This window comes from Oryctolagus cuniculus, chromosome X (genome assembly GCF_051225735.1).
Source record: "Oryctolagus cuniculus isolate XC-2025 breed Fujian yellow rabbit chromosome X, ASM5122573v1, whole genome shotgun sequence".
Classification (NCBI taxonomy): domain Eukaryota; kingdom Metazoa; phylum Chordata; class Mammalia; order Lagomorpha; family Leporidae; genus Oryctolagus; species Oryctolagus cuniculus.
In genome coordinates, this window is record NC_142888.1 from 81,508,987 (window position 1) to 81,531,649 (window position 22,663).

Genomic DNA, 22,663 nt, shown 5'->3' on the forward strand with positions numbered 1-22,663 from the left:
CTCAAGGCTCAGATTCCAATCATAGCTCCTCTTCCCCTTCACCCTGCAAGCCTAGGGTTGTTGGTACTACTTCCTGCTGCTGCTAGGTCCTGGACATTTTGTTGCCTCAATCCTGCCCACCCCTTCATAAATAGTCCCTCCACTAAAATATCTTTTTCACCTTTTTAAGGTTGTCACCTGTTTTCTGCTAGGACCGTGGTCAACACAACCTCATATTTGTAATTTACAACTCACTGTTGTTCATGGCAATCACTCTGGACCCACTTCCTGACCTATACCTCATTGTTACATTGGCTTCTGGCTTCTATTTGCTCTATTTCTCTTATCTATGATCCTGATCCTAACCTGTGTACATACTGATTGTATTTGTTGTCCTATCCTGGAGTCTTACCTGTCTCCCAAGGATTTTGGCTCTGATTCACTCTTCTACTTCTGCTTCCAAGTCTGCCTTAGTTTGAGAACTCTTAAACCTAATATTCTTTTCTAACCTTCTTGACAAGTGACTAACCCTCCAAAATCAGAAGAGAAGCATATTTGGGCATATTCTATGTTACATTATTGTCATTCTTTCTTCACTCTACTCTACAATCCCTTCCTGGGCAATCTCACCTACTAAAAACTCCCAAATTTGTGTCTTCAGCACAAATCAGTCTTCTGAGTCCCAGACCCACATATTGAAGTACTTACGTAACATCTGCATTTGGATGTCTCAAAGGAACTTTGTGCTAAGCATGTCCCAAATGGAATTCATGTCACCCTTGACCTGATTTCTCCCCCTTGTTTTCTGTCAGTGAATAGAACCACCAGTTCCTAATTCCAAACAGAGATCTACAAGTCATTTGAGACTTTACTTTTCTTACTTTCACTGCTTCTCCTACTCATCACCAAGTAATGCTGGTTTTATTTCCTAAATCTTTCTCAGAGCTCTCCACTTTTCTTTATCCCTACCCACTAACACTTAATTGTTGGTAAATCTAAGGCATGATCATCTTTCTTCTGGACCATTGCATAGCCTCTCAACTGATTTCCCTGTACTCTTCCCCTTCTTGAATCCATCCTCTATACTGTTGCCAGGGTTCTCTTCCCCATGCTTATTGTAAAGTTAAAAATCTATAGCATTGCCTAGAGAACCCTGATGTTCCAGTCACTGTCAACCTTCCCAGCCTTCTGGAGCTGCCTTCTGTTTACTCACTGCTCATCAAGTGTGCCAAGTATGTTTGATCTCAGATCCTTCACACACACTTTCTTGCTATGGAGCCTTTGCCTTACTCTTTCCCTTTATTCATCCATTGGATTTTAGCTTAGATATCATTTCCTCAGTAAAGTCTTCCCTTCCATTGTAGGCCAGGTCAGGCAGCATCCCTTCCACTTTATATGTACACAAGAACCCTATCCTCATGTATCATGCAGGATTCTTGCAAATATCTGAGTGCTGTTGTCCATCTCAGTAGGTATAACCTTCACCAGGGCAAAGACTGTGAGCTGAATCAATGTTTATTGAATGAATGGATTTCATTTTTATCATTTTTGCCAGATGGTAAGTTTTTGATTGTAAAATTTAGATCATTACAGAATCTAATCCAGTATGTTGTGTAATCTGTTTCTCTCATTCTCCTCCATGTCTACGTATGATTCAATCAACAAATACTTGACATGAAAATGAATTGCAGGGGCCAGTGCTGTGGCGCAGCGGGTTAACACCATGGCCTGAAGCGCTGGAATCCCATATGGGTGCCGGTTCGAGACCTGGCTGCTCCACTTCAGATCCAGCTCTCTGTTATGGCCTGGGAAGGCAGTAGAAGGTGGCCCAAGTCCTAGGGCCCCTGCACCTGCATGGGAGACCCAGAAGAAGCTCCTGGCTCCTGGCTTCGGATCGGCACCGCTCCAGACATTGCAGCCAATTGGGGAGTGAACCATGGGATGGAAGATCTCTCCATCTCTCTCCTCTCTCTCTCTCTCTCTCTCTCTCTCTTTGCTTCTCCTCTCTCTGTGTAACTCTGACTTTCAAATAAATAAATAAATCTTTTAAAAAAGAAAAAAAGAACATGAATTGTAATACCTGGGATTGCTTAAGTTATTCTTCAAAATCTTCTCACCTAATATTTGTTATATGTGCTTTCTTTTCCTAATCTACATATGTTCCAAATTTTCTCCATTTTTTGTGCAAATACAATTCATTCTCTGTGGCTAGAGGGAGCCTCTCTAGTGGTTAACTTTTTCCCTCATGATGTCCTAGCATCTATTATAGAGCACAATTGGAGTTGCTGTGTACTTTTAAGGCACTATACAATTTTAAATACAAACATTATTTTTACCTAACAGGAGGTGTTCTCATTTCTAGGGAGGAAAGGGCAGAGAAAACAATCTTACATATGAAGAAGAAACAGTCACTGTGAACATTAAATAAAATATCAGAAGATTGGTGTTTGTATTGTGGCTGATAGTCCATTCATACTTCTGCCCTTTACCTTCATTTGTATAAGTTAAAGCTGCAGGATCTTTGCGTAAACTTCCCTATAATCTGGGTAATGTGTCTCACTGCAGCTATGCAATTATTTTAAGAGATGGCAGAACTGTATTTATTTGTTTTGAATTATTAGACATAAGGTGTCAATCACCTACAGAGCTCAATCGTTGTTTGTAGAACTTGGAGTATTACAGAATGGATAGATTTGCAATATCTACTCAGCTTTCAGAAAGCAAGCATGATGGAATGGGCATTAAATGAGCAAACAGAAACTTAACAGTGTTATGTTCACTCTGCCTCTTTGTAACCATGAATGCCTCCTGAATCTTGCTGTGCCTGTGTCCTCTGTTGTAAAACAGACTTCCTCATACCTCCATTCATTAACAGCATTGCTGTGAAGATCACTTAAAGACAGTACAAAATAGAAAATCCACTAAAAACAAAATCCACCTGGTTGGGGAGTGGGGAATGGTGAAAGCCACTGGCAGTTGAGAAGCCATCTCACTCTCCCCTCGGTTAACCTCAATGGCAGCTGACAGTTATGCATTTTTCATTTCTTGCTACTAAATAAAAAAAATAAACAAATGCAACAATCAGTTTGCAATGGGGGAGAGAATAAAAACTGGGAGATTAGGGAATAAGGAAAAATAATGAGACCTCAAAATGATAAGTACCACAAATTTGCAGTTGTTACAATTTATATTGTGATGAAGAGTAATGTATTGCTTTTTACATGTTTCAGACAATAGATATTTGTTACCAGCAAACAAACAGCATTTACTGTTCAGGAATAAAAAATAACATGCTAAATATTAATGCACATATGTTTCTGTCTTTATACAATATGAATCTATTGCAAATATTAATGATTTCAAAAGAAAGAAATTTAGTTTTTTTCTTCCACACAATTCTTCATTTTGTTAAAAAAGTTCTTTTTTTGTACAAATGCAGTTGAATAAAATGTATTACTAAATATAACCATTTAAATGCATTAAATGGACCCCTTGTAGCTACTTAGTAAGTACAATGGGATCTGCAGCAATCAAACCCAGTTATGAGTCCTCAGCTTCAGATTTGGCATGGATGGAAAGGTTAGGCTAGATTAATCCATCTTTACTTGATTACCTTAATATTTGCTGCTTAATACATAATACATAGCCTTTCACAATATACCTTGCTTTATACAACCCATGATTCTGAAATGTATGAGAAGTACATTTTTATAAACCAAATTATTTTTAACCATGTTAGTAGAGTTTACTATTTAAAGAATTCATGTACTGAATCTTGGTACTAGATTGAATGATAGGAAATTGCTGATATGTGAGAGATTTTGACCTTCAAAAATGACAATTTTATTTGGTTAAATGTATTAAAAAGTGAAGAACCATTTTTTCATCTTAAAACAGAGTATATCTACATGTAAATAACATTTCTCTTTGCATACTGGGCAATTTTGGGGAAGGGTTGGGGTAGGAAAATGCCAAGTCAGCATTTTAGATAGAAGGATATATTCAAATTGTGCCCACTGGTTACTCTAGCTGCCTCTTAGAGCAGTAATATATGTTAAGTAATACATTGAGGGATATAATATAATTTAATATAAATGGAAAAATCTTTTCTTTACAGTAAGTTTGCGATGATGACAACACTCAGTGTATTTTCCTAAAGATTAAATACCATGTGAGTCACCATCATGACACATCTGCTTAAATGCATCTCCATTTATGTTACCATTGGGAATTGTGAGGGGCTATGCTGCTATTTTAGTGTAATCTATACTGTGTGCTTTGGTTAATGTTCAGTGAAGATCTGAATCCCATGGGGTAGCTGTGATGAAAGAGGCTTGTTGTTTTCCAGGTGAGTAAACTGATCAGAAATTAGGAATCTTCATCTAAGCCAGTGCTTCAAAAGCAGTTTTAATATCTTGAAATTTAGGTTGGGGAGGTCAGGAGGGCAGGGAATGGATTTGCAGTCAGTCTTCATGCGATTCAGCAACACGACATTGGATATCCTGCTATTCACTGCTGTTGAAATGATAATCAGTTCCTTCACTTATCCAGCCATGACTTCTCAACTGTAAAGTGCATTCAATACTGTGGGTGCAAAAGGGAGAGCCAGGAATGAGGGTAGATATGGGTCTTTAAGAAGTTCTGGGGTATAAGTGCTAATCTCTGATGAAATCCACGTATGGCTACTAAGAGCTAAAATTTTAAGAACCTCAGACTCTGTAAAATCTGAGTGTTACATAAAGACACAACTTAAATCACCATGATGGAATAATAGTAGAGTCACACTATGTTGTGGAAATATAAAGCCAGAAGAGAACTGTATGCCCTCTCATGGTCTCTGCCTACCTGCTAATTTACTCTGAATGGTGCAGAATGCAGCTGCCATCTCTGACAGTGCACAGTTGTTACCAGGTATGGCAGAGTCAGCCTGGCTACTAAGTTTAGCTTTGCAAGTTGGGATTTCACACTTTGCAGCCCCTTGGAGAGGGGAGCATTGGCAAATGACTGTGTACAAAAGTGGAAAGCACTTGGGAATTTCAACACCAAGCTAGATTTAGACCAGAGTAAAGGGGCCAGTCTAAATTGGTTACAGACTGTAGAGAGCTGCATGTCTGGTGGAGGTGGCATTAACCTAACATCTATTCCATTTGTCTCTCACTACTACTAGAGTTCCCTAGGGAGCATCCTGTGAAATTTGATGCCCAATTTTGAGGGGCAGGGAGGCCCTATTATTTTTTAACAGGCAGAATTTAGCACAAGTGTATTAGTTCATCAGTGGCAAGAATATGACCAGCTTTCTAATTTTAATTTGTAGACGACACTCATCCTCTTTGGTTTCCCTTTGGAAAGCTAATTTTGAAAAGTTTAAGTTTCTCTCCACTACTGGCACACTAGGGCTACTTTTGAAAATGAAAATTTGCAAAATATATTTGTCTGATGCTAATAAATGAAACACTTGATTTTTAGCAGGGATCAGGAAGGAAAGAGCATTTTCTAGGGAAGATAAATGTGACATTTGAGGACATTGATGTCCATAAGGATTTTTTTGAAGATATAGTTTAGTTCTCTCCTCCCTTGTCTCTCTCTATTTTTTTTCTTATGCTCTGATCAAAAAGAGTCTATTGGTGACCAAATAGCTCTCTGATCATTTTTCAACAAGAAAAACCTAGGACCCAGAAAGCTTGAATAATTTGTCCAAAGCCACAATCATTTGATGACAGAATCCAAGATCGTTTCATTTCTGCTTGAAAGTACAGTCGTATCTTTGTCAAAGCCACTTTTAAACAAAGCTCATATTTGTGTGGAGCTCAGTCCTGGAGCATGGGGGGAGGGCAGAGCAAAGCTGCACATTTTGACTTCATTTTCCCTTGATTTGGCGGCAGCTCATCATGCAGATTTTAGTTATACATCTGCCATTATCTGAGTTCTTTAGAGTACAGTAATAGTAATAATACAGATATAATAGACACATTTTTTCCCTGTCTTGATTAGTTTGCTTATCATAAACTTCCTTCTGCAAACTTCCTCTTTAAATTGAACCAGTTTTTTTAAACCTCTTCTTCCATTGGGAACAAACTCATTGGCCTAAGAGGATCAAAGCATTGCTTTTTTGGGAAGGAGTTAGTGCTCCCTTTTGTTAACCTTTGACATGATTTAGTTTCATGTCAGCACAGGTGATTCCTTAGGGTAGATGTGCTAATCAGAAACTTTTCCTTCTCTTGGCATCATCAGCTGTTCAAAGACAAATCCTCCTTGTTCGAGAGCTTCCAAGGATCTCGTATTTTTTTTTTTTTTTACAACAGCTGTATATGAATTTCTGTGGTCTAAGGTTTGCTCAAGGCCCAGGCTTTCCTTGGTTACTATGTAAACCTGTCCTCACAACCAGCTGTCATTTACTGTATTTCAAAGAATGAGTCTTAAACCTCTTAGCTATCTGATGAGCAGAGTCAAGATGAAGAATAACACAAGGGAAATATGAACAGCATATTGTTAAAGGAATAACTTTTTGATTCCTGAGATGGGATGCTTCATGCAAAAAAAAATGGTTGGGGGGAGCTTTCCTGAACAGCAACACCCAAGGGTTCACTGAGATCCACTACAGCTCACCTCATCCTGGCTCTAAGGAGTCGGGATTCTACTCTGCATCTCCACATCTGTGAACTGAGGAACACTTTCTGTGCTCTCAGAGGTGATGGGCGAGATGACATGTTTGAGTCGAAGGAGCATCGTGAAGAGCAGGATGAGAAGAATGGCCAGAAGGCTCAGGAATAAGCCCACATACATGTACAGGTTGGAATACTTGTCTGAAGTGGTGTCAACCTCTGTTGCCAGAGTGGGAAAATGGGCTCGCCCGGTGAGATTTCCATGGTACTTAAAATGTACCTCTGTCATCACTCAGACTGGAGTTGGAACTTCTTTCTATCGGATTTTTATTGTCCTTGAGGCATTCCACAGTCACTGAGACTGTCTCTGAATATACTGGAAGTGTTCTAACAACCTGATGCAAACCGATCACTCTCAGAGCTAAGTCTGTAGTGCAACAGCAAGAAAATAGTGATGTTCTAATTTGGCAGTTGCCTCTCCCTCTCTGTCTTCCTGCACAGCACGCTGCCAAAGAGGGTTTCTCAAAACGTCTTAATCAATTTTTAAAAATGTAAATAAATCTTTATTTCCCCCACCCCTACTCTTATGCTGATGAAAGTAAATGTAGTGAAACTGCTTTATAATACTGGTTTGGGAACAAGAATCTCTGAGAGTATTGTTCCAGATCTTTTTTCTTTCCTGATAGAGGGAGAAAAGGCTCCGTTTCACCTCCAGCTCATTTACATGTGTGGACTAATTATGTGGGGATAATTGGGTTCTGCTGTGAGGAGACTTTCTAAAGGCCTGTGTGTATTTCAGGCTCAGCATGCCTGAGATTTCACCACTCTTGTCTGTCTTTTTGATTCTTCCCTAAAGATGGAGATTGTAGGGTTCCTGCCCAGTGGCACACCTTGAAAATTGTCAGTCTAGAGGGGATGATTTCTCTACAGCTTTCTTGACTTCCCTCCCTGTAGGCCAGAGGGAGAGTGTTGTCAGACCTGGCAATTCTCAGATGGAGGAGGTCTCGGAGGTGCTGCCAGAAGCAGGCCTAAGCTGAGAAGGTTGGTCTTTTCAGATTCTTCAACAGATTTATTTTCCTAAAAATCAGAAACAGAAATCAAAGATTCAGATATCTAAGAAAACAAATGGCAATTTATTTCGAGAGTATAAAATGAACCGATAAACTGCAAAATAGTTTGCTATGGGCAAACTAGTTGTAAAATTATATCTTGCGTTTTATACCTTTGAATATTTTCTTATGTGAAAAAATACTATTAAAAGGTTAAAGTGAGCCAGCGCCGTGGCTCACTAGGCTAATCCTCCGCCTTGCGGCGCTGGCACACCGGGTTCTAGTCCCGGTCAGGGCGCCGGATTCTGTCCTGGTTGCTCCTCTTCCAGACCAGCTCTCTGCTGTGGCCAGGGAGTGCAATGGAGGATGGCCCAAGTGCTTGGGCCCTGCACCCCATGGGAGACCAGGATAAGCACCTGGCTCCTGGCTTCAGATCAGCGCAGTGCGCCGGTCGCAGCGCGCCGGCCGCGGCGGCCATTGGAGGGTGAACCAACGGCAAAAGGAAGACCTTTCTCTCTGTGTCTCTCTCTCACTGTCCACTCTGCCTGTCCAAAAAAAAAAAAAAAAAAAAAAAAGGTTAAAGAGAAATCCAAAGCACTAAACAGCAGCTAATAATTATACTAGAGCAGAACAGTGTTTTTCAGATGAACCGATCATGAGACTTACCTAGCATACTGATTGATATACAGATCCTGGGCCCCAGCTTAAGCTTTGTGAATTCTAATTTCTACACTAGGGGCTTAGACACCACTCCAGACAGTCAGAATTTGATGGTCTTGGATGCAACTAAGCATTACTAGTTTTTTTTTTTTATTATTTAACAAATGTGAATTTACAAAGTGCAACTTTTGTATTGTTCTGGCTTTCCCCACCCCAACCTCCCTCCCTCCCTCCAGCGACCCTCCCCTCTCCCACTCCCTCTCCCATCCCACCCTTCATCAAGTTTCATTTTCAATTACCTTCATATACAGAAGATCAACTTAGTATATACTAAGCAAGGATTTCAACAGGCTGCACTCACACAACCGCACAAGGTATAGGGCATTGTTCGACTAGTAGTGTTGTTTTTAAGTTTCATAGTAAAACACATTAAGGACAGAGACCCTACATGGGGAGCATGTACCCAGTGACTCCTGTTGTTGATTTAACAATTGACACTCTTATTTATGATGTCAGCAATCACCCGATACTCTTGCCATGAGCTGTCTAGGCTATGGAAGCCCCTTGAGTTCACCAACTCAGAACTTGTTTAGTCAAGGCCATATCACAGTGGAGGTTCCTTCCTCTCTTCGGAGAAAGGCGCCTCCCTCCCTGATGGCCTGTTCCTTCCGCTGGGGTCTTGTTCACCAGGATCTTTCATTTAGATTGTTTTTGCCACCATGTCATGGCTTTCCATGCCTGTGAGACTCATGGACCTTTTAGCCAGATCCGAATGCCCCAAGGGTTGATTCTGAGGCCAGAGTGCTGTTTCAGGCGTTTGCCATTCTATGAGTCTGCTGTGTGTCCTGCTTCCCCCGCAGGATCATTCTCTCCCTTTTAATTCTATCCTTCGTTATTTGCTTACACTAGTCTTATTTGTGAAATCTCATCGACACATACCCTATCTTTTTGATTGGTTGTGTATTTATACTTATCACTTTACCAAGTGTGCTGGCATTGGTACCTGCCTCCTTGATAAGATTGAGTTGAAATCCCCTGGCACATTTCTAGTTCCACCATTGGAGGTAAGTCCGAGTGAGCCTGTGCAGAGCTATATATCTCCTCCCTCTCTTATTCCCACTCCTATGTTTAACAGAGATCACTTTTCTGTTAATTTTTAAACGCCTAAGAATGATTGTGTATTGATTACAAAGTTCAGCCAGTGGTATTAAGTAGAACAAACAGAGCAACAACAACAACAAAAATACTAAAAGGAATAAAATAGTAAATTGTTCTTCAACAGTCTAGACAAGGGCTGCTCATGTCATTGTCTCTCATAGTGTCCATTTCACTTCAATGGGTATCATTTTAGAGCATTACTAGTTTTTAAAAAACATTCCTAGATACTTCTAATGGGCAGCCAGGACTAAGTACCACCAGGAAAGAAGACTTAACTTTAAGGATCTGTTTTTCAATCTTCAGATCCTAGTATCAGCTGTTACTTCAATGAGTCATGGAATGTTCAGGAATGCATGCTGTCTCCAGTTTTGTTTTTGTCCTCTATTCTCATTTAGCTATGTTGGATGAGAACACATATATTGTCCCATTATTTGTAGGCCAGAAGGAATGGAGAGGTCATTTCTCTTCTGAACAAATAATAGAATCCTTCATGATTGGTACAGACAGAAGCTTATTTTTATTGGCATGCACATTCTAATGTGTAAATAACATCAACTATTTACTGTTGAAGCTTTCTACAATGATGTAGCTTGTCATTCCAAACAGGAATTTTGAATATGGGTGACTACAACAAAATAAACAAGTATTACCTGTTACATTTATGCAGGTAGATTATTGATAACATAGCCTACCTCTGTCTCTTGGTAACATACTCAAGGAGAGTTAACAGAACTAGCATCCATTTTTCCCCTAGGCTGGGTACATTTCAGCTTAGAGTTTGTATTCCATACCACATGGTACTGTACTTCCTGTAATCTACATGTTTCTCAGCCTACCCACTTGCTGTCCTACATGCAGCAGAGCTACCTGGTTCACAAGAAACAAGAGCAAAGAGATAGGGTCTCTTTCTACTATCTCGGGAACAGTGGTCTAGGATACCTTTTTGTTTTACTTAAAAGTACATCAGTGTTGACCTTTGGTCATCTTGCATTGATGTCTAGGTATATGCATCTAAACACAAGCTTTTAATGTGATTCTTTGTACATCAAGCTTTGAGAGTTAACCATTGTCTTTCCTGTTTAGATAGGCCCAGCTAAAAAACATAGCTAATGTGTCTTATTTGTGTGGAGGCCCTACTGAATAAGTGTTTAAGAGCATTATGGATTGAATTCTGTGATCCAAAAAGATATGTCAAAGTCCTCATGCCCAGTATCTGTGAATGTGACCTTCTTTGGAAATAAGGTCTTTGCAGATGTAAAGTTAAAATGAGGTCATTAGGTTGGCCACAATCCAATAACCTGTGTTCTTTATAAGAACAGAAGACAAGAGACAGGCAGAAAGAAGATGGTGGCAGAGATTGGAGGGATACATCTACAAACCAGGGAACACCAATGCTTGCCAGCAAACACCAGGGGCTAGAAGAGGCAGGGAAGGATTCTATCTGGCAGATTTCAGCAGATGCATAGCCCTGCTGTTGCCTGATTCCAGACTTTAGGCTCCAGACCTGGGAGAATAAATTTATGTTGTTTCAAACCACTCAGTTTGTGCAACTTTGTTATGGCAGTCCTAGGAAACAAATATACACAGAGCAACCACACTGAGGCCCCAGGGATTTGGAACCCTTTGGGGCAATGTTTCTCAGCTTGAGCCAAGGGAAGTTCCTTCATCAAAATCACCACCAGAGAGTGCTTATTTAACATGCAGATTCCTAGGCCCTTTGCCCTGTTTCCTAGATTAGGATAGGACATTGCAATCTCTGCAACAAGCAAGCCACTTAAAGCTTTAAAGTACTCTCTTGAGGAAATGTTTTTCAGTCATTGTTGTACTTCCACATTATAAGCTTTAAAACTCTCTTTCTCTCTCTCTCACTTACTTCTGTGCCTCCATGTTTTTGTTTGAACAGCTCTTTCTATCTTCATACATATATTTTTTAAAAAGTTTATTTATTTGAAAGGTAGGGTGACAGGCAGAAGAAAGAGAGAGAGAGAGAGAGAGAGAGAGAGAGAGAGAGAGAGAGAGAGAGACGGGATCTTCCATCTTTCCATCTGCTGGTTCACTACCAAGATGACTGCAACAGCCAGGCCTGAGTCAGGCTGAAGCCTGGACCCAGAAACTTCATCTTGGTCTCCCACATAGGTGTTAATGGCCCACATTTGGGTTATCTTCTGCTGCCTTCCCAGGTGCATTAGCAACAAGCCAGAAGTGGAGCATCCATAACTTGGACTGGAAATCTATTATGGAATGCCATCATTGGAGTTGCAAGTGGTGACTTAACACAGTGGCTTAATCTGTTAAGCCACAGTGCCAGCCCTGTTCACACATCTTTGCATGGGGAAATGCTACCTACCATTCTTCAAGGTCCAACTCATGAACTGGCCCTTGATTGCCTAGTCCAATCCTAATTCCCACAATGCTTTGTATCTCTTCTAGAAGAATTACATTTTCCTAATATTGTAGATAGTTATTTGATGTGCTTTCCCCTGAATTCTAATTTATAAACTTGAAATTATTTTCAACATTCCATCCTTTATTCAGCAGTGCTTGAAGTAGCTGGTTAATAATTATTGAATAAATGCATGGCTATGACCAAAGAAACACATTTAGTACTAACAATTCAACGAGAAGAACAATCCTGTCTCTGATCTAATCGCTAATACAGCTTGGAGAAGAGCCTGCATCTCCATTTTGAGAAGAGCCTGCATCTCCATTTTATTTTTACTCCTTTCTCCATACCCCAATCTCTTATTTTGTAAAAGAGAGTAAATTACAGATTATAATCTAGAATTAAGAATAATTGCATTATTAGAAATTTCACTCTTGAATTACTGTTAAATTATGTAATTTTTTAGGAATAGATTTTTTATTATTTAATAAATGTGAATTTACAAAGTGCAACTTTTGTATTGTTGTGGCTTTCCCCCCCCAATTTCCCTCCCTTCCACTGCCCTCCCCTCTCCACAAATTATGTAATTTTAAAGGAAAATTACATGGTCTGGATTAAATTTTAGATTTAAATTTTAGATAGTCCAATTGTGCCTACAGATTTTTTTGTTTGTTTAATAGAAAACTTTTATTTAATAGATATAAATTTCAAAAGTACAATTTTTGGATTATAGCGGTTCTTCACCTCGTAACCACTCTCCCACCCACAAACCATCACATCTCCTACTCCCTCTCCCATCCCATTCTTCATTAAGATTCATTCTTAATCATCTTTATATACAGAAGATCAACTCTATACTAAGTAAAGATTTCAACAGTTTGTACCCACACAGACACACACAGTATAATGCACTGTTTGAAGACTAGTTTTACCGTTAATTCTCATAGTACAACACATTAAGGACAGAGGTCGTACATGGGGAGCAAGTGCACAGTGACTCCTGTTGTTGATTTAACAATTGACACTCTCTGAATATTGCTAAGGTCTGAATATTTGTTAGAATTCTATGAAGCTTGGAGAATTTTTTTTTAGCTTGGAGAAATTTAGATAACCATGATTTCAGCTACAGTTGTCAATTTCTTTAAATGTTTCCTTTGAGTCTTTGGAAAACTGACTAATGGGTCATTTCTTATGCCTTCAATGCACTGCAGGACACAAAACAGCTTGGTCAACTCAGACATGTCTATCAATTTAATTTCTTCAGTCCATTAAGTACGTTGAAATGGATAAATGAAAAGTTAGGTATTGTGGAATACTTGTTACTCTGGTCCCATATCTGAGACAACTTGTCATAAAAGCTTTCCAAACATGATTGCCATGACTCTCTATGCTAACTAATTAATGAGGTGCTTAGATAATGTTATTTCTCCATTAAAAGCTTTGCACCATTTAGAAAGAGAAATCACCATGAAATTTCAATAGGAACCAAAATTCTATTAATTCTCAGGTATCTAATATTTACAGGAGGACCTTTATAAAATTATGTTAGTATGCTCCAGTCTTTTTTGGAGAATTAATAAAAATGAGTTTCTAGTATTTGTAGAAGTAATTGAAAGCTGTTGACTGATGAGGAGTATGAAGAATGGGAAGAATGGTCAGGAATTAAGAAAGGTATGGAGACAGAGAATGAGGGAAGGGAGGGAGGAGAGAAAGAAAACAATGCAAGGAGTAAGGAAGACCAAGGATGTGAGAAGGAGATAAGAGGTGGGAGGAAATGAGTGAGAGAGAAAGAGAAGGAAGGGAAGTGGGAAAATATCAGGAAGGAAGGGAGAAAGAAAGGAAAAAGGGAGAGAAGTTTAGGGGAAGGGACAAGGGAAAGAGATGAACTTAATGGGCCAAAGTCCAACATTAATCTGAACATCTGCTTTATTTCATTTCTAACATAAATCAAAATGCCCACAAGTGATATGAATGTACCTTTGGTTTTCAGATGGCATGCTTGGTCATTAACTTGGTAAATAAAGCTATTTGTAGTTTTAAAAATTATACTTCTTTTGTTTTTTATATCAACATGGAAATTCCACACCCTCTCTAATGTTTGTTATTCACATAATACACAAAACCTCACAGCAGCAAAATAACGTACACTCTCAGATCATTAATTTTTCTCCTTAAAATGAGAAGGGATTGTGGAGCTTTCTTCATCTATGAACCTCAAAAGGGATTCCCCGAGTAAAACTTATTTCCAATAAAAGCAACAAAGTTCTCCACAGGCCTCCACAATCAGACGCACATTCATTCAGCAAACCTTTTATTGAGTGACAACCACGCTCCAGATATTTTGGTCAGTGATGGGGATATAGAAATAAAGGCACCCTAATCGGTGTTTTGGTCCTTGAGATGCTCCTAATAATGACTTCTGCTTTTCTCCAGTATGATAAAATTCTGCACATAAAAATAGTTCGTTGATAATTTTACATTTACATCTTTCTGCACATCACCTGCCTACATAATTCCAGAGCTGAAATTCCACCAAAAACTAAGGAAAATGATCAGTGGAAGAATTCAGAAAAGAAAGTCACAACTATCAATTACAATAGCTTTCAAGAGTTAACATGTTCTATTTGTATTTATCTGCTCAGCCCAAGGAGAGAAAACTAAAGGAGGTAAGAGCCTGTAGAGTATCCAGCTCCACAGCAGCCTATGAAAAAACAATCCCAGCAGCGAGTGCTTCTTCAGTGGCTGGAGCCATTAAGTAATAAGCTCGCTCAAGTGGGAGTTGCTGTCTCTTCTGCGGCAGATGGTGCCTATTTATCACACCTGCCGTTGAATAAAACAATGCCGCTCACTTTACCATGAATAACATCATAATATTTCCAAATCTCGCTTACCTTTTCAGGCTTACAGCATGAATTGGGTTGGCCAGTTAAGAATTCCTTCTGAAGCTTGCACCAGCAGGCAACTTGTTCAGGGGCATCTCTGGAATATCTGGAAAAACAGAATAAAATCTTGGTTCGCCAAAGAAACAGGGGTAGGTAAGTTCATGCAAATTATGCCTTTTCCCCCTCCTAAACAGTCCGTCCTTTCCAGAAAAACAGAATAGGACCTCTATTAGTTACTTAAAATGCCAGTTGCCACTTACAGCTTCAGAGTGCAGTCTCAGATGCCTGCTTCTTCCACGCCCCAAAGAGCAGTGAAAAGTCTCTGGATGTGTGTGCACCGTCTGGAACACTTGAATGAAAGCAGCCTGATTAAGGTTAAGTCCCCAGTTCCTCTTTGGCAGGCAACAGTTTAGAGTATGTGGGAAAGGTAATGATTCAGCTCTGCTCTGCCTTAGCGGTGTGGAGTCCTCCAGAGGGAGGAGAAAAGAGAGGCTCCTCAGCAAAGTTTGTGTAAGCCTTCCAGTTTAACCCCTTCAAGCCTTCTTCGTGAATCTGTGGGATCAGCAAGGGCTCCCTCTCTGTAAAAGCAGCTTCATATGTCATTTAAGAGGATCAGATCTCTTGCTGAATTCAAGAAGTTTTTCATCCTGGGTCTGACAATAATATAGGCTTAGACTTGAAACCAGTCATGCCAGGATGTGGTAGTATTTAAATAATTCTGTGTTTACAAACAGAATGTGTGTGTGTGTGTGTGTGTGTGTGCATGTGCATACATTATCCAGATTTGGGAAACTTTTTCTTTTTAGGTTCCAGTTTAATACATATTTGCATATTTTGTGGAAATTTACCAACAGCCTAAATTTCTACTTGGGGTTCTAAGACTTAGGCAGAACGTCTTTGCAGAAGGCATTTCTATCTAGAGTATATGAGGAGTCTTCAAACAGTTCATGGATCATGGAAGATACATATTATGAAAAAATATGCATGGATTGCAAAATTATTTTACACCCCAACAAACTCATTTTTAATTCCATGTTTCCATGAACTGTTTGAAGTACCCTTGTAGAGTCCGTTAGAAATGGTTTGCCTGCTTGTAGGTTAAATGGCAGAGGAAAGAGATTAATGTGTTATGAGTACCTACCCTATGTCAATCATTTAACAAAAAGATCTTCATTTGTTCCTCACAACAAGCCTGTGACATGGGTATTGTGACTTTCATTTTACAGATGACAACCCGGAGTCAGCGAGTCAACATGTATGGTGCAATTGAGCAAGCCTAGAGCCAGCATTCGAAAACAACGCAGCATGATCTCCAGATCTTTGTCCTTTTCTCTACAGCACAGGTTCTTAACCTTTGTGGGTCTTGGATTCCTTTGAGAATCTAATGAAATCTATAAGCCTTCCCCTTCTTCAGAGATAGGCATACATGGGGCTGGCATTGTGGCACATCATGTTAAGCCACCACTTTTGATGCTGGCATCCCATGTCAGAGAGCCAATCCAAGCCCTGGTGGCTTTGCTCTCAATGCATCTCCCTGCTAATGCACCTAGAAGGGCAGTGGAAGATAACCCAAGTCTTTGGGCCCCTGCTATCCACATGGGAGACTAGGATGGGGTTCCTAGCTCCTAGTTTTAGCCTGTCCCAGCCCTGGCTGTTGTGCGCATCTGGGGAGTGAACCGCAGATGGAAGATTCTCTCTTCCTCTTTTTCTATCCTCCCTCTCTGCCTCTTTGCCTTCCAAATAAATAAATAAAATTTTTTTAAAAGAAGTAGGTAAACAAATTCTGTGCTTCATAGCCCCCAGATTAAGAACAGCTGAATGTCCCCATGTCACTTTCCCAAAATTATTTCAGCACCGGTACATTGTTTACCCAACACATGGTCATCAACAATTTTCACCAGTAGCAATAATAGTATTAATAACTGTCATGTCAATGTTTAAGAAATAGATGTAGGAATACTCTCTTTATTCCCAAATTCCCTTTAACAACTCTGATAGTGTCTGTCTCTTCAGTTCCTTCATGTCAGCAGTTACAATGCTTTCAGGATTTATTTGAAATCCTGAATGACATGTCAACATGTCCTACTACTTTATTTCTCAAACAGCTGGAGTGTGCTGGAGTTTTCAAAACTGGAGTGGTATGCTTGAGGTTCAGGAAAGGGCAGATTTTAACATAAAATACAGTGCCTTTCCCTAGAGGATCAATTTTGCTTGAGCATGCAGACAGGGAGAGCATAGGTAATTGGAGTGACAATTTTAAACAGTTTATATGAAAATAAACAATCATTGAAGAATAGAATGTACATTCTGTGTGCATTTTTACAATCAAACATGAGACTTCAAAGAATGTTTGTATTTGTGGTGGGGCCCTTTTGGGCCACCCAGACTTCCCTGGAGAAACGTGTTCACTCTCCTCTGACCTTTGGAATATTTTGTAGAAAAATTCAAAGATCATGGTACAACAGAAAGACCAGGAATTTTAAGTCAAGTAGATCTGGGTATCAGCCAGACCAGGCTTTTATCTATATTTTCTGGATCACCTTAAGAAAGTTAATTTCTCTGAGACACAGTTCTCTTGTCTGCAAAAGAGGAAAAATATGAAAGAGGGACAATATGAGAAAAATATTTCTAAAACATGTATTATACATGCTCAATGAATGTTAATGCTGTTATCTCTAAATTTTATATATCAAAATATGATGAGACAGGCCGGCGCCGCGGCTCACTAGGCTAATCCTCCGCCTTGCGGAGCCAGCACACCAGATTCTAGTCCTGGTCGGGGCGCCAGATTCTGTCCCGGTTGCCCCTCTTCCAGGCCAGCTCTCTGCTGTGGCCAGGGAGTGCAGTGGAGGATGGCCCAAGTGCTTGGGCCCTGCACCCCATGGGGTACCAGGATAAGTACCTGGCTCCTGCCATCGGATCAGCGCGGTGCGCCGGCCGCAGCGTGCCAGCCGTGGCGGCCATTGGAGGGTGAACCAACAGCAAAGGAAGACCTTTCTCACTGTCTCTCTCTCTCACTGTCCACTCTGCCTGTCAAAAAATAAATAAATAAATAAATAAATAAATAATGAGAGGGCCTGGTGTTAAGATGAAGTGTGTTGAGCCACCACCTGTGAAGCTGGCATTGCAAATGATCCCTGGTTCGAATCCCAAGTTTAAGTTCTGGCTACCTATTTCTGATCCAGTTCCCTGCTAGAGTGCCTGTGCAACCAGCAGAAGATGGGCCAAGTGCTTAGGGCCATGAGACCGACATGGGAGGTCCAGATGAAGTTCTGGGCTCCTGGCTTCAGCCTGGCACAGACCCAGCTGTTGTAGCCTTTTGGGGGAGTGAATCAGTAGGTGAAAGATATTCATTCTCTCTCTCTCTCTCATCTATCTCTCTATCTCTATCTGTATCTCTATCTCTATCTTTCTCTCTTCTCTGAATATCTCTCTCTGTAACTCTGCCTTTCAAATAAATACATAATTCATATAAATAAAAAGCAAGATGAGAGTACTTGAATATAACTAGAGGTTTCACCATAGTTTCTCTAATTAGAAATAAAAGCCTTATGTAACAACATATTAAAATTCAGGTTTCCAGAAAGACATAACAGTTGCCCTACAATAGATGGGAAATTCCAAGGTTAGGTCACCATGTATGGACTTTACAAAGAAGATGTTCCAGAACAGGATCCAGGAAAATAAAGAGGAGTTAGATTGTGGAGGGGAGTGGGAAGAGATGTTTGTGAAAACTTTTCTCTACAAAGTGCTCTTGCCAGGTTAAGACTGCACTCCACCCTCCATAGGAGTGATGGGGTTTGGGGACACTACCTTCTTCACTTCAAGCCTAGTGACAGTGCATTTCACCAGACTATTGAGAAAGCTTGACTATTATTCCCTGCTGTAGATAGGAAGAGAATTAGAGCTGTACTCCATTCCGAGAAAGTTAATGTGGCCCTTGGCAGGAGGACAGGATTGAAGTTGGCCTAAATTTTCAGTTTGTCAGGACACGGGGTGGTTGAGAATTTCCTGGAAACCAAAATGAGGACCATGCAAAAGAGAGAAGCATGGTGGAACCATCTTGGATCCTATCTAACAGAGCTACCCAGAGGAGTGGAAGGATCCCAGCAACAGGAAGCTGAACAGAACTGCTGAAGTCTTAATGGCTGAGGAAGGAGCTGAAGACTACTAACATAAATAGAAGTGTATCAACTCAGGGCTCCTAAATTACAGGAAAGAAGTTGTTGATGATAGGGGTCTTTAGAGAAACCACAGGAGAGCCAGATATCAAGGAAGTGGGAAGCCTTCCCACCAAGGAAGAAATGATTGATCCCCTAATCTCTTTTCCCTGTTTCTGCTTCCTTCCTTGTGAGGGTCCAAATAGGAGCTGAATGTTGGATAAAGAAATCTATCAATCCTTGTCCAAAGGCAGGTAGCCACCATCTACAGCCCTTAGCATAGGTAAGGGAGAACTTTGAAAAAAGACACTAAAATTTTGATTACTATCTTGGACTCAATACATCCTGACTACTGAATCAATATTTGTTTTGTGACTTAGCAGGATCTTATGTGTATTCTTGATGAAGTGAGCAGAACAGTCATTTGCTCTCTCCAAGTTTCCATCCAGGGCCAGGGAAAGCTTATCCCAATGGGGTACATTTCGGGTGCCATTTCAGAGACAAACTAGTGTTGTATTTTGATTCTATGATCAAGTATATTTTAAGAAATACTGGTTAGACTCACTAATTCTTTAATTCAACAAGCATCTGAGTGCTTATTATGTTCTAGGCATTATGTTAGGAATAAGGCATATGGTAAAATTAAAGAGCCCTTACCCTGAAATTGCTTAAGGCCTATGGAACAGGTCAATTTTTTTTTCTGTAAAGGGCTATATAGTAAATATTTTAGGCTTTGCAGAACATGCATAATCTCCGTTACATATTATGTACATCAAAAAATTCATGGAAAAATGAAATTAAAAGCCAAGTTTATTTTGGTGAAAAAATGTAACTGCATTCATAGTTTTTTCATAATACTCATCTTCATGAACTTTTTGAAGACTTCTCAAGTGTATGGACTTAAAAAATTTTTCAACCCAAATAGATTGAGTTCCTGGTTCCTAGCTTCAGCCTGGCCCAGCTCTGTCTTTTGTAGTCCTTTTGTAGTCCTGGCTTTTGGGGCGTTAACTAGTTCATGCAAGATTTATTTCTTTCTCCCTCCCCTTTTGTTACTCTGTCTTTCAAATAAATAAATAACACAAAACAAAAACAGGAAAAAGATATATTCCAGGAGTTTGGTATGCATTTAAAATAAATAAATCAGCAAACTTATCTTTTTTAAAAGATTTATTAATTTATTTGAAAGGCAGAGTTACAGAGAGGCAGAGGCAGAGAGAGAGAGAGGTCTTCCATCCGCTGGTTTACTCCCCAGATGGCTGCAACGCCAGAGCTGTGCAGATCCGAAGCCAGGAGCCAGGAGCTTCTTTGGGGTCTCCCATGTAGGTCCAGGGGCCCAAGGACTTGGGCCATCTTCTACTGCTTTCCCAGGCCATAGTAGAGAGCTGGATCAGAAGTAGAGCATCTGGGACTCGAACTGGCACCCATATGGGATGCCAGAACTGCAGGCAGCGGATTTAACTGCTACACCACAGCGCTGGACCCACAACTTATCTTAAAACTCCATTTTTCACACACTTTCTGAGGTTCACTCATATTCTTTTTTTTTTAATCAAACTTAAAAAAAGAACTGATTTAATAGTTATCATTACGTATCAAATAAAATCAAATGTTCATACTGGGTGCTATAAATATATGCAATAAGAATATAAAATGTAAAAAGAAGAAAAACATATTTATCTTGAGGACTATACAAAATAAAGTCATGGGTGAGATTTGGCCTGTGGGCCCTAGTATGTTAGTTCCTAAGCTAATGTAAGAAACATGTTTTTAAATACTGCCAATTACTGAATCTTTACTCTGATTGAAAATATACTTACGGCACTTGGAGAGGATAGAAGAATATTATTCAACTCTGGGAAATCAAGGCTTCCAGGAAGAGGTATTGCTGCTTTGAGATCTGAAGGATGAGTAGAAGTTAAAGGAGATGAGTGATATTCAAGGCTGATGGATCTGCCTGTACAGAGGCACCAAACCTTGAGAGAGCTTGGCACACTTGAGAAATGACAAAAGGAGAAACTGAACCTTAGAGTGGTTAAGATATTTGCTGTAGGTCATACCACTAATAAGCAATGGAGCCTAGACTCTTAAGGCAAGTGTGTGTGACTCTAAACCTGTACCCTTAGCCAACATATCATATTCCTGCTTAGTATGAAAACTATGTTTAAGATCTACTTCAAGTATTTGCAAATCAGCAGCTCTATTTGGCTTACTTTTGATTCCCTGGGGATGAAAATATTGAAGTTCTAAAAGGGCTTGTGGACCTTAAAAATAAGATAGTGAATTAATAATGTCGGTTGTCTTAATTAGAAGTCTCAATCTCCCTTTCAAAAACTCCCTCACCCCAATAAAATCTTGCACACATTGCTCAAATCCAAGGAATTTGCTTGTTTCATTCTTACAAGAGGATTTTTTCTGGTAGTTAAACCCCAGTACTGCTGTAATGTAATTTCTTACCTTCTTATTATAGATTTCAACATTTAGAAGGAAGGGCAACCTATGGAGTGGACTATATATGATGATTAGTCCAAGTGCTGTTCTCATTTTCATCACTCACATTGATGCCCTTAGGCAAATGGGTTTACTCAGCACAGATTAAATCTGTCAATATTTTTATTGATTACTTGGATTTTAATTGAAATAGCAGAGTTTGGCAAGCTAGATGATCCATGCAGCAACAATTCTTTAACAGCATTCACATTAAAGTCTGCTACATACTCTAAGAGTCAGAAAGAATAGAAGTTGAAATAAGTAGGAAGAGGGAATGGAATGGCTCATCCTTGCTGTTGCTGACTTTCCAGTGCTTAGTGGTTCTTAACCAGGACTGTGCTTTTCACTCAGAGGGCTCTTTTCAAAAACGCAAAGTCGCTTTTTAAAAGATTTGTTTATTTATTTGAAAGAGTTACATAGAGAGAGAGGAAGACACATGTACACACACACACACAGAGAGAGAGAGAAAGAGAGAGAGAAAGAGAGAGAGAGAAAGAGAGAGAGAAAGAGAGAGAGAGAGAGAATCTTCCATCCCCTGGTTCACTCCCCAAATCCCTAAATGGCCACAATGGTCAGGGCTGAGCCAAGCCTAAGGCAGAAGCCAAGAGCTACATCCAGGTCTCCCACATGGGTGGCAGGGGCCCAAGTACTTGAGCCATCCCCCACAGCTTTGCCAGGTGCATTAGCAGAGAGCTGGATCAGAAGTGGAGCAGATGGGAGTCAAACTTGCACCCATATGGGATGCCAGCATTGCAGGTGGTGGCTTTACCCACTATGCCACAACGCAGGCCCCAAAACACGTAGTCTTGGCCCTAACTCAGACTTTCAGCAGGGGTGAGGCATGAGAATATATATTTTTAAACAAGCTCTGCAGGTTAAGAAGCACTACCTTGAGGAAAGAGGTACCTAATGAACTGATTCTGCTAAATAATATATCTGATACTTTGTTCTAGGAATAGAAATTCCACCTAAGAAGGATGTATAGATGATCCTCCTCTTAGAATGGCTTGACTTATGGTTTTTGGACTTTATCAAAGTCGTGTGAAACCAACATTCCGTCGAGGCAAAACTCAATTTTGAATTTTGATTTTTTTTCCTGGGCTAGTGATATGCAGTATAATGATCTCTTATAGTGTTGGGCAGACATAGCAGCAGCTTCCAGTCAGCCCTGCGATCAAGAAAGGGAACAACTGACACTCTACAGTGTGTTGTATTGCTAAGCTACAATGTTTGGTCAGTTTGGTGTATTAAGTGCATTTTTTACTAATGATGTTTTCAAATTACAATTCATTTATCAGGTTGT

The 22,663-nt window shown here is 39.9% G+C and overlaps 1 protein-coding gene, 1 long non-coding RNA gene and 1 other non-coding gene across 3 annotated transcripts; 1 reads left to right on the forward strand and 2 right to left on the reverse strand.

Moving 5' to 3' along the window:
* Positions 1 to 3,147: 3,147 nt before the first annotated feature.
* Positions 3,148 to 6,884, reverse strand: SERTM2 (serine rich and transmembrane domain containing 2). The gene has a single exon (XM_089324670.1). The coding sequence runs from the start codon at positions 6,868 to 6,870 to the stop codon at positions 6,598 to 6,600; it is 273 nt and encodes a 90-aa protein (XP_089180796.1). The 5' UTR covers positions 6,871 to 6,884; the 3' UTR covers positions 3,148 to 6,597.
* LOC108178771 (uncharacterized) lies at positions 3,148 to 15,195 on the reverse strand. The gene is made up of 4 exons (XR_016228217.1): positions 14,974 to 15,195; positions 14,723 to 14,819; positions 7,560 to 7,658; positions 3,148 to 4,563 (listed from the first exon to the last, which is right to left on the reverse strand). It is a non-coding gene; the product is annotated as an uncharacterized LOC108178771 (transcript).
* On the forward strand, positions 7,492 to 16,374 carry LOC149119687 (uncharacterized). The gene is made up of 3 exons (XR_016228218.1): positions 7,492 to 7,622; positions 14,731 to 14,866; positions 15,940 to 16,374. It is a non-coding gene; the product is annotated as an uncharacterized LOC149119687 (long non-coding RNA).
* The last annotated feature ends 6,289 nt before the right edge of the window (positions 16,375 to 22,663 follow it).

Coding starts and splice junctions, on each gene's coding strand:
- SERTM2 (XM_089324670.1), bottom strand. CDS start 6,870: ATGACAGAGGTACATTTTAAGTACCATGGAAATCTCACCGGGCGAGCC.